A 19,562-nucleotide genomic window follows, 5' to 3' on the forward strand; every position below is an offset into this window, starting at 1 on the left:
GACTTTTACACTCTGAGATTGCCAGGAGAGGCAGAATAGATTCCAGATGCCTCTCCGTGAGGCTAAGCCCTGTGGACCTGGACAGTGATTGGATCTAGGGTCCAAGAGGCTAGTTTTGTCTCCTGTGACTTCCATCAAAGCAGTTGAAGGGTTCCAGGAAGTCAGAACCAGTATTGGGTCTGGCTTTGGTTCCCACTGCTTCATCCATCAGGCCCTCAGAACTTCCTGTGTCAGAACCAAGGATCATGCTTTCAGTTCTGGGTGTCTTGGTTCCAAAGAGGAAGAGGTCTACGGAAAAGATGGACACTGTTAGCAGTGCCGGATCATTTGCCTCATTATCAGATCCATCTGATTCCAACAGAGTCTCTATGGCTCCAAAATCAGTCTGTTCCAGTCTCAGCTTCAGGATCCAAAAGGGTGGATTTGAGGATTGTGTCAGATTGGTCCCATTTAAGTGTTTGGGCCTGGCCTTAGTGCCAGTTCCAGGTCCATTTTCAGTTCCAAAGAATACTTTGGTGGTGGTAGCTGATGTGTATTGTACAGCAGTGGTTCTCAAAGCTGGTCAACCACTTGTTCAGGGAAAGCCCCTGGCAGGCCGGACTGGTTTGTCTACCTGCCACGTCCGCAGGTTGGGCCGATCGCGGCTCCCACTGGCCGCGGTTCGCCGCTCCAGGCCAATGGTGCTGCGCCCCATTTTATGGCCTTGCCTTTAGAATGTGTTCAGAAACACTGAGCGGTGCAGCGGAAGGTGGTGTTGGAGGAGATGAGAGAGCACTCTAAGGGACACTGCTTGGAGAAGGTTTTACCGCTAGCTGGCCTAATACCAGTAAGTGTGAATATGCAGAGCCATCTCAAAGAACTGTGGTTACCAGTAAGTAGCCTTCATTTTTGCTACAAAAGAAATGTTAGGATTCTTTCTTTTCATTTGAATTGATATATGTCAGATACTTTAGATCCAAAATAGCATATTGACCTGTTTTTGGACAGCTGTTTGCTATTCACTAAATGGAACTGGTTTTCCCTTCACTGTATAGCATTCAAAAATATTATTTGTATTTGTGTTTATTGATAAGTTAAATTACCATAGTTTCTGTTTGTTTGCTGTACAATCTTAGGCTAATATTTCTACTCCTTTGCCCTTCCCTTTCTCTCCCGCAAACAGTGAATGTAAACATCATCTTCATCCTTCCTTCTGGAGTATCAGGTTCAAGTTAGAAACCCCAGGATATTTGGGTTTAATCTGTAGGAAGTGCTCCTATAAAATGTTCATCGTATTTCCTAAACTGTCTTCATTTATGGTTGGACGGTTCTCCTGTGATCTGGCTCTCAGAATAAAGAATGAGCAGCATCTACAGATACAAACTTCCCCTGCTGAAGAGCTTCTTAACACACAGTCCTTTTCTGATCGCAAAATATGAACCTTTGTTCCGTCAGCGTTTGCAATCTTAACTTTCTCTTCTGGATAGATAATAAATTTAACATGGGGTTGAGAGGATAGAGTCAAATCCTCGTTTTTTGCTGTGTTGCTGAAACACTTTGGAGTGCTTCTTAAAGTACTGACTGCCTGGTGTTTCGCTCCAAAGGAGTCATTGTCTTCTTATCCAGAACCAAGATTAATAATCTATGTCTATTACTATCTGTTCTTTTCCATTAAATCCATTTTGGAACCGTATTTAATACTAACATATGACAGTGGTGAATTGGGCAACGAGATTTTTGTCACTTCATCCTACACATTCAGCTACACTGAGAGTTTGTCTTTTTTCCATAGATCATTACTGGGACTTGTTTATGTTTGCTCATGTGGTCTTTATCAGATTTTTAAAAATATGAAACTCATGAGCTTGAGGATTTTTTTCTCACAAGTATCCTGCAAGAACATTAGGCATACATGCATCAGTTTATGGAAACAGATTTACAATAATTCAATAGCAAAGTTAAGGTTCTCTGGAAGTATCTTTTTTAAGGTCTCAACAAGCTTCATAAGTTGCTGTAACAACAATGTTTCGTTTACACGGTTTCCTCCTAAGGAGCCAGAAACCATGCATGTCATAACTAAGTAAATAGTTGACTTGTTTTAACAATACATAGTAGGACATGTTCTGTGTATTTATCTTTTGATAGGGAGTTTCTAGCTCTGTGTCCAAATAGCTAATCTGCTGTAAAGATTGTTTGTAGAAGTAATTAAAGTATTAAAGCGCATTTTCAGCATTGGAGATATGCCAAAACATAAATATGGGACAAAGAGATTTATCCAACTTGTAAAGAGCTTTGAAATCTGTGGCTGAAAAGGGCTATATAAGTTATTAAATGATCTGATAAATATATACATCAATGAAACTAGTGCACTTCTATAGGACATATTAATGATTCTGTGCTATGAACAAATAATGTATTTGTGGGGTATTTCTTTTTTATCCAGAGAGGATCATTTTAACCATGGTGAGGTAAGACTTTCATCTTTATGATTTCGTGTGTGACTCCTTAATTTGAATAAGTACTGGTACATTTTTAATATAATTTAAATGAGAATTATCTTTGTATGATGTTTCTCAAAAGTTTAGTTTTTTTGATCTAATTCCCTACTCCTTGGTTAGTGTCACCAGAATAACTTCTTTAAAATAACAAATACAAAAGACCTCCTATTTGTAATGGGGAAAAATATTATGCTTTATTTTAATGATATAAATAGAATATCCTGGATTCCAACTTTCATTTTTTTCTTGACGTGTTTGAAGACTATGTGTCTGTAGTCTTGTTTGTAGGCTTAACTACCACACACAAATCCTATTACTTTACTTTCTGCTCTTTGTCAGTTACGCCTAATATTTTATTAATGCAAGTAATTCAGTTTTTCAGTATTTGGTTGATTTTGTTATTCTTAAGTGATGGCTTTTCTTTGAGGTTTTTTTCCATTTTAAGTTCAAAAAGTCAGCCCCACTTAATATGACATTTGTGTGATGATGGGTGGAGCCATCAAAGTTTAGGTAGACAGGCTTTTTCCCATCTTGGCATTCAAATCCCTAAATTCAAATTCGTTTGTCCAGGAGGCCAATTGAAAGACTAGGTTAAAATGAGGGGGAAGATCACTAGAAATTAAGCATTCACTCAGTGCAGTTTGCACTCAGGAAGCCTAGACTGAAGTACAAAATCCTTCCATATTTACTACAGTTAGAAAACTAATTAGAATCTAGGGGCTAGCATCTAGAAAATAGCTTCCAATAATCCTACGCCCCTTAGACAATTGCTTCCAATTTGGAGGAAGGAATCTTTTTCAATGCAAAAAAAAAAAGGGGGGGGGGGTGGGAGGGGGAAGCTTCCTAAAGAGCTGCCTGGCATCCAATTATTTATTTTTCCTAATTTATTTAGGGACATCATGCTGTTTTGCTCTTTAGAAACATCTTAATTCATCCAAAAATATTTAAATGATTCAAATAGGTAGAGATATTGATTGGAGTGGCTGCATTTTTATCACAAGTTCTCCTCAGGTAATGTGTGTCTGAGGTTAGATGTGTCGAGAGATAAGAGTCTGGCACTAGTACTCTGAGTTGAACTTATTGATATTTGATTTTAAGAGTATCAGAGCACTATGTTACAAATAACCGGCCTTGTCAGTGGATGCACAATTTAGTAATGGTGACAACTGTATTTGTCACATCTTTCATCTCTGGATCACTAATTATTTTAGATATGTTAATAAATAAGTCTCTTCCAGCCTGTGAGGTAGGAGACGACCATGCAGGGAATATTGCATCTATCATTGCCTGCCTGCCTGCCTTCCTTGTAGCTTGCCCTCCTGATTATCCAGCCATCTCTCCAGCTAGCCCTTCTATGCTGCTTTTCCTCTTTCCTTTCTCCTTTCTCCTTTCTACCCGCATATAAGCATACTTAAAAAAACACAAAACCTCACAATCCTCAGGGAGGACAAGTAACAAAACCTACTTCTCCATTGCTGTTGCTTAAATTTGGAAGATTGTTTTACTTTGGCAATACATAAAAACTCTTATTTAAGTTTTGCATTTTTCTAAATGTATTTTGAATATCAAATGAAAATGTATCAAAATGTTAGCTTATGCTTTTGTGTATGTGTTTGTTTTTTTGTTTGGCAGCTGGTATACCATGCATTGCAGCTATTGGCATATACTGTACTTGGTATTTTAATTATGAGACTGAAACTGTTTCTGACACCTCACTTATGTGTTATGGCTTCCTTGATTTGTTCAAAACAGGTAAGATATTCTTTAACCTTGCAATTTTCTCAACCCTTAATGTTACCGTAACACATTGTTCTCTGAACTGTTATCCAAAATTATATAAACTGCTCTATTGTTCATAACTGCTGAATCTTTTAACTGTAATATTTATTAGTTAAAAGGAAAGCACAAGTTAATTTTAAAAAATCAGCATTCCACTTATAGTATTAAAATTAAAACAAACACTTCAAATTGTGTAACTACAGCATAAGTCTGTCTTATTGTGCCTTGTACTGAGCTTAGTTATAGGATAGCACGTGTTACATTTTGTTTTTAACTATACATTTCATTGCTAGTGCTGGTTTTGTATCACTCTAATTTTATCAAAAATTAATGTTGGTGTATAATCACATTCCATTTTTCCCTGTTAGATTCATTGTCTACATATCAATTCTCAGTGGAAGTTTAGTTTTAGATAGGCTTGAATGTTGAAAGCATATTCTTGCTTTGAAGTTGAACTGGGATGCAAAACAAAGATAAGATTTTTCTAGTTTTAAATCACCTATAATGGAAAAGCAGACCAGATTTCTCCAGATGTGGAATATTTGTTGGAACTGGCTATTCATACAAATATTCTACATTTTTGAAGGGTGATCCTCACACCCAAAATACAGATTGAGTCTTTAGAACCACAGCTAAATATCTGTTAAATGCATTCTGCCTGATTGTCATTATGTACAGTATGCACAGTACTGTAGTATACAACAATATTGTTTTTAAAGGTGTGACCTAGCAATTTCCAGTGTACACCCTGTTTTCACTTGCTTATAACTTTGCCAAATTTCAACTGTTGATATGAAAATCTTCCATGCCCGAGTGTCTGACTCAGGCTGAGTTTGTGAAAATTTTCGACCAAAGGAGTTCAGCTGTTTACAAGAAAAAGGCTAGGGGAAAATACATTTTGCCCATGTTCAAAAATTCTGGCAAGCTGTAGCACTGCCATGCATTGAAGCAGGGTATTGAAACGTGTCCATTTTGGGGCAGAGGTCGGGGATAAGCCTTTGTATCTGGGATAAGCCTTTTGCCATCTGTCACTGAGGGGCTGCCGCTGCACCCTATCTTCAAGCATGCACTACCACACCCAGTCTCAGTTAAGGAGATTTATTCTTTTATAACAAAGGTTAACAAACAAACAGAAGGCAGTCTTGAGTCAATACCTGGTCCGCAGACTTCAGGGCCACCCCTTCCAGGGGTCTCTGGCTCTCTAGTTCCTGGCAACTTCTTTGCTTCCTCCAACTCCTCTTGTTGCTGCAGCTATTGGGTTGCTCCTTAGATTTTAGCAGTAAATCTCCAAAGATTTCATCTTCACTGAGCATGCTTGAGCCTCTGTCAGTTCTTTGTTCTGACCAGAGTGCACACTCCCTCCCTCACAACTCGTGTGTGTGACTGGACTGCACGTGTGCCATTTCCACAGAACAACTAGACACGCCCCAGCTCCTCACAGCTTCTGTATGTAACAGGATTGCACATACGCCAGCCCCACAGAGTGACAGAATATATTTCAGTGCATGGTAGCAGGGGCAAAGCCAGACTTCCCCAGTAATGGCTGCTCCCAGTGCTCTGGGCTGGGCACTGGAACTAAGAATGGAGTGTCTGTGAACCTGTCCTATCAAAGACCCCCTGTGGGCACTCAGGCAGTGTGGAGAAGGAAGCTGGTCTGATTCAAATGCAGAAGGGACAAAAGCCGGACTGGGGGTGGAAAGGAATAGGAGTCTGGGACTAAGGGTGGTGGAGGAAGAGCAACTATGACTGGGGTTGGAAGGGAGAGACTGGGACTAAACCATTGTGTGTGTGTTGGGGGGGTTATGGGCAGAGGTGATGGATCTGAAAAAGTGTTGGGGTGCAGGGGGAGAACTGGGATTTGCTGGGTGAAGAAACTGGGACTTGGATGTGAACCCTGAGTAATGGAGACAGGTACTAGGATAGACAAAGAGAATAGGACTAGAGCAAGGAGGTGGGGTGGGAAAGGGAAAGGTTGGAGCAGATAGGGCAGGGAAAACATCAAGCTTGAGGGAAACGGGTAGAAGAGTCTGTGCCCATTAAAGCGCACACACTTCCAGAGCCTGGAATGGAACCCAAGTTTCCTGAATCTCACCATTCCACTGCTGTAAGCAAATCTATGTGAAATGTACTGGCAAAGTGTGTGTCTCCTCCCGCTCTAGTGCTGGTCTACATAGTGATTAACAACCTAACTATTTTTATCAGTTCCTCTCTTAGCTTAAGGGCCAGAGGTCTGTGTAGTGGATCGACATGTTCCAACCCTGCTGATGAACCACGTGGGTGTCAGTATGGTATCACATTTGGAATATTTTTTTCAGTTTGTTTTTTTTAGGAAACCTAGGAAATTAAACAGTAAAAACTGTTAAAAGAACATAATTCAGGTTTCAAAGTCAGTCGCTCCATTAGGAAGTGCCAGTATTAAGGTTGCTTATAATTTTAATTCAGCCCCATTGTGCACATGCATTATGATAGTCTTTTCTTTTTTGAGTGATTGCGCATGTCCATTCCACTTCAGGTGTATGCGTGTCCAGTTGTGCAGTTGTCAGAGATTTTTTTCCCTCAGCAGTGCCTGTCAGGGCAGCACAGGTGGCTTCTGTTCCCTCATGCTGCTGTGCAGTGGTATAAAGGGCGGTGCCATGCCCAACCCCATGAGACTTCTTACCATCTATGACGGTTGTTGGAGAGTGTGGTCTTACTATCACAAGTCTTTTCCTTGTTTTAGTAGTTTATAGTGTTAGGTAGTTATAGAATTACCTATTCCTGGGTACTGCTACCTCTGCCGGGGCATGACTCAGTCACTGGGTTTTAAGCCCTGCCATTCCAGTGAGTGACCCACACTCCAGTTGCCTGAAGTGTCTTGGGAAGACTCAGGTCCATGTTTTGGTGCCTACCTTGCATCCAAGGAGGACAGGGAGGCCAAGTTTCTGCTGATGGAGGTAGCCCTACATTCATCCTCGGAGCCGTCTCGCTCATAGTGGGTACCAAACACATCTGCATGCATCAGAAGTGCTTCTCGTCGTCTTGCTAATTCTTGGGTCCATACTCCTTCCCCAGTACTGAGAAAGAGTCACAGGAAGATGGCATCTAATATCAACAGGGCTGGTGCCAGAGTCAATGGTCTTGCCTGAGCAGATGACTGCTTTGGAGAGTGCAGTGTCTCAGCGTCTGGAGATGATGCCAAGTTTGAACATGTGGTCCTTCAATCTGAGGGTGGGATCGGAGTCTTCCTGAATAAAGATTGAACTATATGTGAGTCACCAGAAGTGGAATGCACATGTGCAATCGCTCAAAGAAGAAACAAGTTACTAACCTGTTCCATAACTGTTGTTCTTCGAGATGTGTTGAATGTGTCCGTTCCACCACCAGCCCTTCTGTATCGGAGTCTGTCCGGTAAGGACTTGGGGAGAGTTTGGAGCAGTTCCACACTTTATACCATCACGCAGCAGCATGAGAGTAGCAGAGGGCACGTGTGCCACCCCAACAGGTACTGCTGAGGGAAAAATCTCTAACAGCTGTGCACTGGGCATGCATGCAGCTGAAGTGGAATGGGCATGTGCCACACATCTCAGAGAACAACAGTTATGGAAGAGGTTAGTAAATGTTCCTTATTATGTGACCACTTTTTGTGTTCTTTCCCTTCCTGTATTCCCTTTCCTTGTTCAGTAAACAGGATAGATCAGGTCTGGGAGTTGTGTAGAAAAGGAGGTTGTTGTCTGTAAGATCCTTGCCTTGTTTGTTGCCGAAGTTGGAAGGTGTGTAGTAAATGAGTCAAGGAAGATAAAAGATGATCTCATGATTACCAGTTTCATGGAGCCCTGGAGAATTGGCTTCTTTTCTTGCCTCTCTCACAGAGTTCCCATGTGATGCTGGGAAAGTCACATAAATCATATTTTTCACAGGTGGTCACTAATTGTCTTTATTTTCTGGGTGCCTGTCTTGATATCCTGGGGTCTGATTTGCTTAACTGCTGCACACTTTCAGCTGGAACTGAAGTTGGTGGGAGCTGTGATATGAACATAGAAAGTGCTATATAATGCTAAGTACCCTGAAAAACTAGGTCCTAGTCTCAAATTGGGCACCCAAAATGAGTGCAAAGTTTTGATCTTAATCTCTCTGTGCCTCTGTTCTGCATCTGTAAAGTGCACTGGCAACATAATTTTTTTAAGTTTTTTTGTGAGTAATAGTATTTTAACAAAACTTCCATTAAGATTCTCAAAATAGACATTCTAAAGCTGTATCTTCAGGGGTCTGTAAATTAGCAAAACAAATGTCAGTGTATTGTAATTTGAAATAAAAGTTGCCCTTTGAACCAGAAAAGCAATAAAATAAATATTTAGTCTTTTTTTTTTCCTGTCTCTTCCTACTTCTAATGTGCCCATCACTGATATGTCGGTCGTGGTTAAAGCATTGATTCATAGTGAATTCTGTACAAAATAGGCCTAAATTCTTCTTCATTCTTCCCTTATTTTAGTTGTTGATTTCTGTTACCCAGGAGAATGCTGTTGGGCTCTTTTGCTGCTTTGTTATTGTTGGAAAGCCTGTGTAAACGGATGGATCTTTATATCTTGCTCAAATCTTGACAAGACTAGAACTCTCCCATTACAGCATAGGAAATGTGTGCCACAGTTTAGGACCTTCTGCTACACCTTAACCCAGAGTGCAACTCAGGGGCTAGTCTGATGTAGCCCTCTGGTCAATCATAATTACTCTGGTAAGTCATGAAGGGAGAAGTGGTCTCAGAGAGAAAAAACAGTACTTTGAAATGGATGAAGAGTTGAATGAGGAGCTATTTAGCATGCAAAGTACTGGTGATATGTAGACTCTTTAGCCTTTTTGATTTAGTAGATGAGTTGATTTAGTAGTTGAAGTTTTCATATGATAGTTGCCCTCAGTACTAGAGCGAGAGAACTACAGTAATTCAGCCCGGATCATTGTGGGTTACGTTACTTTACCAGAGCAAAGATCTCCTTGTCAGTTGAAAATGAAAGATAGTATTTCTGATGCCATTTGGCTGTTCAGGAGCAATGAGTCCAGCAGGAACATCCCCACACCTTCACTTGTTTGAATACTGGGGGGATGAGCTTAATAGTATCTTATTAATATCTACAGCTTTCGTGATTTAGTTTATGCCGGTGGTTTTCATCCAATTCCAACCTCCTTTGAACACTGAGACAGCTGGGAGCTAGCATTGTTTGCACTAGATAAGATGTGCCTGTAGAGATGTGTCATCAGTTTATTGATGTAGTCACTTACTGTTTCCTTCACTGGTAATAGTAAGAATGAAGCCTGCAATGCTCCACAGGTGGTGAGAACCATCAAGCAGCTGCCCATCATGACCATCTGGGATCTGTTGGAGAAGAATGAAGCCAGCAATGCAACCCTATCAGCTTTTTAAGTTTTTCTTTTTCTTTTTTTAAAAATTTCATGGTTGGAGAAAAGACCAAGATTATTTATATTCATACGAGTACAAAAACATTTCTGTAGAATCATCTTCCCCCATTTTCCCAAAAACTTGAAAATGGAGACAAAATTCATGACATGATATTTTTTCATATTTTTTTAAACTCTGTAAGTGCCTAATATATTACATTCTGCCCTTTCCTTTCCTTGTATTTTGTTCATACATTTGATAAAATTATGAACAACCTCCCTCTTAAAAAAAAAAAAAAAAGTAGCATAAGAAAAAAGAGTTCAGATACATAAAGGAGACCAAGAGAAATTGGAGTTGGGGCTGCGGGAGGAATAGCTATTAAAGCCATGAAAATAGGGTACATATTGTTTTCTTGGAACGTAGTATTTCATTTTACACTTAAACAGTATCCAGTCAGTTAGGACTTCCTTTTTCTTAAATCCACACTCTATACAAAGAGTGCTATTTTTCTTTGTCAGATTCACAGGAATAGTTGTTTGGTCTTACTGTTCCACATCTTTAAGAAATTATTAACAGATCTGTTTAAATTAGGGCTGTCAAGATATTAAAAAAAATTTACCGCGATTAATCGCACGATGAAAAAAATTAATCGCATTAAACAATAATGGAATACAATTTATTTAAATATTTTTGGATTTTTTTACCTTTTCAAATATATTGATTTCAGTTACAACACAGAATACAGAGAGCATAGTGCTCACTTTATATTTATTTTTGATTACAAATATTTGCACTGTAAAAACAAAAAAAAATAGTATTTTTCAATTCACGTCATACAAGTACTATAGTGCAATCTCTTTATTGTGAAAGTTGAACTTACAAATGTAGAATTATGTACAAAAAATAACTGCATTGAAAAATAAAACAATGTAAAATTTTAGAGCGTACAAGTCCACTCAGTCCTACTTCAGTCAATCGCTCAGACAGACAAACTTGGTTACAATTTGCAGGGGATAATGCTGCCTGCTTCTTGTTTACGATGTCACCTGAAAGTGAGAACAGGCGTTTTCCTGAAACTGTTGTAGCCGGCGTAGCAAGATATTTACGTGCCAGATGTGCTAAAGATTCATATGTCCTTTCATCTTCAACCACCATTCCATAGGACATGCGTCCATGCTGATGATGTGTTCTGCTCGATAAAGATCCAAAGCAGTGCGGACCGATGCATGTTAATTTTCATCAGCTGAGTCAGATGCCACCAGCAGAAGGTTGATTTTCTTTTTTGGTGGTTCGGGTTCTGTAGCTTCCGCATCTGAGTGTTGCTCTTTTAAGACTTCTGAAAGCATGCTCCACACCTCGTCCCTCTCAGATTTTGGAAGGCACTTGTGATTCTTAAACCTTGGTTTGAGTTCTGTAGCTATTTTTAGAAATCTCACGTTGCTATCTTCTTTGCATTTTGTCAAATCTGCTGTGAAAGTGTTCTTAAAACAAACATGTACTGGGTCATCATCCAAGACTTCTATAGCATGAAATATATGGCAGAATGCAGGTAAAACAGAACCGAAGACATATAGGTCTCTCCCAAGGAGTTCAGTCGCAAATTTAATGAATGTATTATTTTTTAAAGAGCATAATCAGCATGGAAGCATGTCCTCTGGAATGGTGGCCAAAGCATGAAAGGGCATACGAATGTTTAGCATATCTGGCATGTAATACCTGCAACGACGTCTACAAAAGTGCCATGCAAATGCCTGTTCTCACTTTCAGGTGACATTGTAAATAAGAAGCAGGCAGCAGCATCTCCTGTAAATGTAAACAAACTTGTTTGTCTTAGCGATTGGCTGAACAAGAATTAGGACTGAGTGGACTGGTAGGCTCTAAAGTTTTACATTGTTTTGTTTTTGAGAGCAGTTATGTAACAAAAAAACTACATTTGTATGTTGCACTTTCATGATAAAGAGATTGCACTACAATACTTATATGAGGTGAATTGAAAAATACTGTTTCTTTTATTTATCATTTTTAAAGCACAAATATTTGTAATAAAAATAATAATATAAAGTGAGCACTGTGCACTTTGTATTCTGTGTTGTAATAGAAATCAATATATTTTAAAATGTAGAAAAACATCCAAAATATTTAATAAATTTCAATTGGTATTCTGTTGTTTTAACAGTGCGATTAATCACGATTAATTTTTTTGAGTTAATTGCGTGAGTGAACTGTGATTAACTGACAGCCCTAGTTTAAATCAAATATTGTCTTTCCTGCAGCAGTTAGCTAAATGTTTGTTCTCTGCAAATTTAATTGAACTGTAGCAAAACAGATTTTTTTTTAGACAAACTTGTGCATGGCTTTCAGTTTTCTGTAATTTCCAATTCACTCCTAAGCCTTGCTCTCACACAGTATGCTCATGTCTGTCTTATTTAAAGTAGATGTGAGCAGAGCAAAGTTGAAAGCTTAGGTACTGCTGTTTGTAACTGATAACTAATATTGCAGTGTGTTACAATTTAATTACCAAGCAAGTATTCCTGAATTTTAAACCTGGGTAAACTTTGGTTTCATAATACTAAAAGTATGTACTCTTCAATGAACATTATCTATAAATTCAAAGTGACCTCTGTTGCATAGAATGTTTATCATCATGGGATATGAAACTTGGTAATTGAGTCTTATTTTTCAGTGCTTAACTGAAATATGTTTATATTGCTTACAGCATCCAAACTAGAAATTTGCAGAGAATTCTAAGAGTGTATCATTAGGTGTAATATCTTTTAAGTTAACAAAAACACTAGATGCATAATCCTGCATATACCATATAGCTTTATGTCCTGGCCTTTCCTTTTTAAACGGTGGAAGTTGAGATTCTTAAACTAACTGTTTCATAATGTAATATATTTTGCTTTAACTATAAATTGCTCATCTGCATTATCCAGTTTTGAGCATAAGAACGATGATCCTGATCTGACCCCATCAGATTGCATATATTGCTTCTCTGATTGACTAACTGAATAATTTAGCTATTTGCATATTAATTTGAGGTCCAAATACTACTCTCTATAACGTTCTGGATAAGTGAGCAGTTGAAATAATCAAAATTTTATCCACTCATCAATTTAATTTGAAACCAGTGTTGCAACATGTGGGGGGAAAGCGTTATGACAAACCTTCATTTTTATAGTCAGTATGCATAAAATGTTAACTTTTGCAGAGTAAGTATAAAACCTTCAATTAATTAAAAGGTCTAAAGTACCTACATATTCCATTTACTGTATTTACACATTCAGGATAGGGTACTGGGGCTTAGTACTTAAGTCTGACAGATGGAGTCTAGCTTCTTCCTAGAGCATTTTTCTCATGCATCAAGAGGAGGAAAAATCTTTGATAATTTTACCCTTAGAACATTACCTGATTTGAAGGTGGGTGGCACCTGGAAAATGTGGGCCAGATTCTCTGTCCCTGGCCTGGCTTCTTTGCACTGTTCCTGTGGCACAAAGGGGGCTGCAAATCTCATACATGTAGGGGACTCCATAGATGGCATAAAATCTGGTGTTGACAGAAAATATTATGGCTGACATGCCTTACACTAACTGGAATGGCTCTAGGAGCTCTTGCATCCAGCATAGATTAGAGCAGACATGAGGTTGCCCTATCTTACACAAAGGGGATGAGAAGACCTCGCACTACCTCCAAGACCAAGGAAGTGTAAAAGTGGCTTTCAGCCTCCCCCATTGGGTTCTCAGCCAAGAATAGCTCAGGCAGACTCAAGAATCTGGCTGTATATGTATAAAAAGAACTGGACGGAATAACTGCTTTTTGGTCCGACTAGGATTAGAGGGGAGTCAGGACTAAATGATTGACCAGACTTGTCTAGAATAAGGTTCTGGGAGGATTTGATATCTGTGGGATGGATGTCAGGATTAAGCAATTATGAGAGTGGTAAGGGTGAAAACAGTTTACAAAGATTTAGGAACATAAGACAGAACAGCAAGCGATCTGGACCATCTAATCTAGTCCCCAAGATAAGTAGTAGGAGGGAGATTATCAGTGAAGATAAAACCTCAAAGGTGGGGGTTTTTTTACAGTGAGATAACTAATGCATGATAGTTATCTTGCTGTAAACTCCTAAGCAGAAACAAGGCAGTTGTTTTTGCTGTGAAATAGCGAGGCGAGATCAGCACTGTAACCCCATCCATGGTTGACCTCATCTAGGTTGCCTCATGGTAAAACTACAATGCCTTGTCACCATTAAGAGTTTTACAGCATGATAGCTAACACACACTAGTTATCCTTACAGTAAAAACACCTTTTTTTGTCCGAGAATACATAGCCTGAGACTGGGCATCTGTGGAAAGGGATTAGTTCTGCTGCTGGTTGGTTTTCTTTCAGGGCATCACATGGATGATTATACCCTTCATTATCAAACTGAACACAGTTTCCTCAGTGCAGCATCTTGCGGCGTGGGGGACACGCTGATGATAAAGCTGATGTTGTTTGTGTGTGTTTGCTCTCTAAATTAGGAGGAATTATTCCATCCTAAGTGGAATTTTAAAAAGCAGCAGAAAACATTCTGATGGACTTGAAAATTAAGAAAATGTTCCTTGCAAACATTTAAAGATTTATTTGGCAGAGCATATTTATGAATCATGTACCACATGAGAATCCACCTAATCTAGTCACAACCTCATATAAAAGGAGATTCTTTTGTTGCATTTTATGTATGTTCAGTCATTTTGGGTTCTGCATATATACAAAATACTGTTAATTTTATCAGGTTTTTATAGAACCATTATGGGAGTGTAGTTTTTCTTCACCTGAAAAGCAGCAAACTGACTAAGGAGTTTAAATCTTCTAACACGTTCTCACTTAAACTGAGATTGCCATGTAGTTGTTAGTACATCTTCCAAAGAGCTACCAACTACTAAAACAGATCAGCAGTCAAATTAATTGGTCAGCATCATATTATATTTATATAAAATGACATTTTAATTTTTAGAGACGGGTAGGATTATAAATGTCCATAAAACGGGTTTGTGGTATTCTGGCATCTACACATTGGACTACTTACTTTTGTTCTCTGTTGTAAGCACTTTCCCCAAGAAAGTAACATAAGTTATGACCATCTAAATGTGGTTGTAAAGTTTTTTTTCACCCTTCCAAATAAAAGTTTTTATTAACAAAACAATCATTGCAAGCCCATATAAGAAGCTCCTTCTGCTTCATTCATTCAGCAGACTGCAGGTTGCTCCCTTTGGGTTATATAAACTAGTGTTCTGATTAATGCCCAGATTTGTAGAGAAGCACTCAGGTGGAAAGAAGAAACAAGAAGCTTTGACTGACACTGGGGCCAGGTACACTGTGTACAATGAATGCTCCAGACTAGTGCTGCTGCTTGTGCTAGATCCTCAGCGGGGAAGGAGCTGGGCTCTTCTGGGAGAAACAGTGGAGTGTATGTTGTACCCTGTAGAACGATGGTGCTTTGGCCATGTTCCCTCTCTGCTGCCAGAGGCAGTGTATTATATAAAAATTAAAATACTGTTATATGCCACATGTTTAATTGATATTGCTGGCTTATTGGGAGGTCTTAATTGGAAATTAAATAATTTAGCCTAACAGTGATTGGTAATTCCTGCTGCTTTAATAGTACAGTAATTACATAAATTCTGATTAATGGGAATGCATTTAGCTAGCGCCAAGTAGTTAAACAGTGTGTAACCAAGTGTAAACCCTTGCTTTTTTAATTCAGAAGTTGCCAATAAAAATTAAGGGATATGTTTTATGGGTACTTGGGGGGTTAGGGAAAGTGTGGCAGGGATTGGTTGTCCTTGATCAAGGAAAACAATAGAGCAGTAAAACAGAATTCCTGTTTCCTACACAATACTCATTTTACTGAGATGTGCACTTCGAAGTCTGCTTCAAACCATTTGCACTGTTGTTCAAACAAAACCTATCTCTTTCAGTGTGGGAGAGGGAAAGAATAGATGTGATGTAACAGTAAAGTTCTACCATTAACTCTTTCCTTTCTGATTTGCTTCTGGGTTCTTAAAAAAAAGTTGACCTTTCCTGTATCTTTTTATGAAATACATTTAAAATTATCAGAAATATACTGAACTGTTCATTTGACAAGAATATAAAATACTACATATGTGAGATTTAGATGACATTGCTGAATGAACCTTAACTGCTGCATTCCCTGACTTTATGATCACTGGAAATTTAAAGTTGTATTAATGCATATTTTCTTATTTTATAGTATAAGAAAAGTAGGAGCAGCATACTCCAGTGGAGTCAACTTAAGTGAATACTTAAGGCCTTAATCCTACTCTCACTGAAGTTAATGGCAGAATTTCCGTTGACGTCAATAGGAGCAGGACTGGGCCCTAAAAGAACATCTGTGATTGATTGTAATATGTGTGACAGGTTCTACTGGAGAAATTAAAATCATAAGACATGAATATTGTATAATACTGTAGGTATTTTGGAATTAACTGGCTTTTATATTTCAGTTGTTTGGATGGCTCTTTGGCAAAATTCAGCCCAAAACATTGGTCTTTGCTATTTTAGCAATAATGGCAATAGAGGGATCAGCAAACCTTCAGAATCAGTGGAACATAATGGGAGAATTTAGCAATTTGCCACAGGAAGAACTTTTAGAATGGATAAAATCCAGTACCAGACAAGGTAAACTATTTAGTTGTGTGTGATGATGTCCTTATTTGAGCTGTAACTGAAGGAATTTTTAGCAATAATCTGTCAAAATGCAGTCAGTCAGGAGCAGTTAAACCTTATTAGATGCTGGACTTGAATCAAGATTAAGCCAATTAAAATGCTAACTGCATTTTTCAAAATACTATTGTGCTATTACACATATGGTTTTTGACACAGATTAAATTAAACAATTTTTTTAACTAACATATTTGGAATGCTGGGATACGTTCCTTGTATTTCACTTATGTTTAAGTGAGAATCCTCTGTTCTGCAAGTGGCAGACATGTATTCCACTCAGGTGCACCAAAGCCAGAGAATTTTTCTTACAGGTAACTGTAGGTGCTGCACTTGTGTCCTCTGACCCCTTAGCTCCTCCTCAGGCTATTTAAAGGTGGTGCTACCCTGACCACCGTCAGTTCCTTCTTGCCATGCATGGCTAGAGTTGGAGCAATCGGTGTGAGAGTTTACTTCAAGCTTCTTTATCTCAGTCTTTCTGGGATTTTATTGTTGATATCCAGCTCCAATCAGTCGACATCTCACCGCATGGATGCCGCATGGTTAGATCAGAAGGAGCACTGTTCCACAGCTGTTCAACAGGTTCAACTTAGTAGTAGAAAGTCCTTTACTAGGACTACATATTTGGCTAAGTGGAAATGTATTTCAACTTAGTTCTTGTCCCCAGGGAGTTCAATTGAGGCAAGCCTGCATTCAGGACATTTTGGAGTTCCTATTATACCTTCAGTCCTGTGGCCTGTCTTATCAGTTTGTTGAGGGTCCTCTGAGCAGCAATTTCAGCATTTCATCCTCTATCGAAGGGAAATCAGTTTTTCAAATGCCATTGTAGCCAGATTCATGAAAGGGGTCACTCGTTTCTTTCCATTGGTAAAGGAAGTGATTCCTCAATGGGACCTTAGCACTCTGTTGGCTGCCCTCAGGGGTTTTCCATTTGAGCCCCAGGCAATTTGTTCTTTGTCTTTTCTACGCCAAAAGACAGTGTTTCTTGTGGCCATGACTACTTCAATGAGGTCCCAAGTGACATCCATTGCATTTCTCAGTGATATTTTAATACTGGACATTTGCAGGGCTGTTGTTTGGTCTTCTATACATAATTTTACAAAGCATGATGATATTCTGCAAATTTTGGGAAGGCAGTTTTGCAGTTGCTCTCAGAATAGACTGTGAGCCACATGTCCTGATAGTGCTTGTCAGTCACCTAAGTGAAATACATGTCTGCACTCACTCAAAGAAGAAAGGACCGTTATTTTAATGTGCTGTTACTGTTCCTTTTGATGTGGGTGCAGATGTGTATTCTATGACACACCCTCTGTCCCCTCTACATAGGAGTTTCAATTCTTGATGTTTGGTGTGCTGAGAGGGAGGTTGAGGCAGCACTGCCCCTAAATAACCTGGGGAGGGTCTAAGGAGCTAGAGGATGTGTGCACCGCCTCTACGGGTACTGCTAGGCAAAGTTCTCTGGCTTTGGTATACTGGGTGCATGTCTGTACCCACATCTCAAAGAACAACAGTTAGTATAAGTTAGTAACATCTTGTATGCCTTTTTTCTTGAAGACAATCACATTTTGGCTAAAACCTCAGTATAATTCTATTCAGAAGAAAAAAATTCCTAAAGGAAAGTTCATTATTTGTCTCAAAAGTTTCTCCTGAAATATGATGAACATACTTTTTGAAAATGCTTGTGTTCTTAAGTGCAACAGCGTTCACGTACTTGGGTGTCGTTCATGCAGATGGAGCCATGTTTGTGGACCTTTGTACGTATACAGTGCTCAGCTGACTGAAGAATGGTGATCTAGTGGATAAAATACTGAGCTGGGACTGAGGAGACCTTCATTTCAGTCCTAGCTCTGTGACCTGCTGCATGACGTTGTACAAGTCACTTGGTTCTGTTTCCCCTCTCTATTAGTTTTATAATCTCTTCTGGACAGAGGCTGTTTTTTACTATAATTTTGTACAGAGCCTAATACTGTTGGGCTTCAAACTTGTTTGGGACCCTTAGGCACTGCTGTAGTATCACTAATAGACTTAAATGGACTCAACGTAAATTGTAGGGTTCTATCCGCATGGATCCATATGCAGACTTGGGCTTTGCTTTTCATTTCATCAGTAGAGCACGCCCTATTCATTCTTGGGCATGTCCCTGTTTGTTCCTCTCCTGTTGTTCAAAGGTAGACAGATAAATCAGAAAATGAGCTGCTTCTCCATAAATAGATAGTTATAAAAGTGAAAGTATCTGCATGCACTAAGGACTTATATCACAGTCAGGTGGGAAATATTTGGGTGTACATGCATCAGAAATCAAGTAAAAATCGACACTGGCATGAATGTGTCAATATACAGATTCACGACCAAAAAAACTTAATAAAATATATTAAGTCCACAAATTTAATAGTTTAATTCCTTAAGACTGATACAGTACTCAAGACTTTCCAGAATGACCAGTGATTTTTGCATGCCTCGTTTTGGGTGCTCAACTTGAGTTGCTTTAAAAAGTCAGATTTTTTTTTTTCCAGAAGGTGCTTATCATCCCAAATAAATAGTTAGTTTTGAAAATCCTTGGCCTTTGTCTTTTGAGCATCTCTTCACAGGTTATTTGAACCAAGCTTTCAGAGCAATTAAATTTAAGGATTTATTTATTTATTTATTTATTTTTAAAGTGCAACAGATCTCTCCGTCCTTACATTTATTCTGTTGTGTTGTCCTGGTTTGACTATTTGAAACTGAAAATCTCTTCTCCCCTTTTTTTAATTATCCCTGCTTTAAATAAGTCTTTCATTATATATTACAGATGCTGTTTTTGCAGGAGCGATGCCTACAATGGCAAGTGTCAAGTTGTCTGCCCTTCGACCGATTGTAAATCATCCCCATTATGAAGATGCAGGGCTGAGGTAAATTTCAAAGTTCAGTTTTATTCCTCTAACATTAATTATTTTAGCCTTGTGATGTACAACAGGAATGATCATCATGTTGTCTAGTACAATCTTTTAAAAATCCATGAAGTTCTAGGTCATATTTTTATTTGACTAATCAACATTGTTTTAAAATAGTCATCAACAAGTTGAAGGACAATAGTCCATTGTGGGATAGAAGTAGTAGAGACACTGTAATGGTTCAGACTTAAGGCTGGTCTATGCTAAAAGGTTAGATCGACTCAGCTGTGTCGCTCAGGAGTATGAAAAATCCACACCACTATATGGCATAATTAAACCAACCTA

The 19,562-nt window shown here is 38.7% G+C and overlaps 1 protein-coding gene across 3 annotated transcripts in view; it reads left to right on the top strand.

Moving 5' to 3' along the window:
* The window catches only part of DPY19L1 (dpy-19 like C-mannosyltransferase 1), a 95,805-nt gene that overhangs the window by 67,357 nt on the left and 8,886 nt on the right, over positions 1-19,562 (top strand). For 2 of the 3 annotated variants that reach the window (XM_037890067.2, XM_043540612.1), the window contains 4 exons: positions 2,423-2,447; positions 4,110-4,229; positions 16,131-16,305; positions 19,136-19,235. In XM_037890067.2, coding sequence (XP_037745995.1) covers positions 2,423-2,447; positions 4,110-4,229; positions 16,131-16,305; positions 19,136-19,235 — 420 coding nt within the window. The other variant, XM_043540613.1, reaches the window with a different exon arrangement.

Source organism: Chelonia mydas, chromosome 2 (genome assembly GCF_015237465.2).
Source record: "Chelonia mydas isolate rCheMyd1 chromosome 2, rCheMyd1.pri.v2, whole genome shotgun sequence".
Taxonomy (NCBI): Eukaryota; Metazoa; Chordata; order Testudines; family Cheloniidae; genus Chelonia; species Chelonia mydas.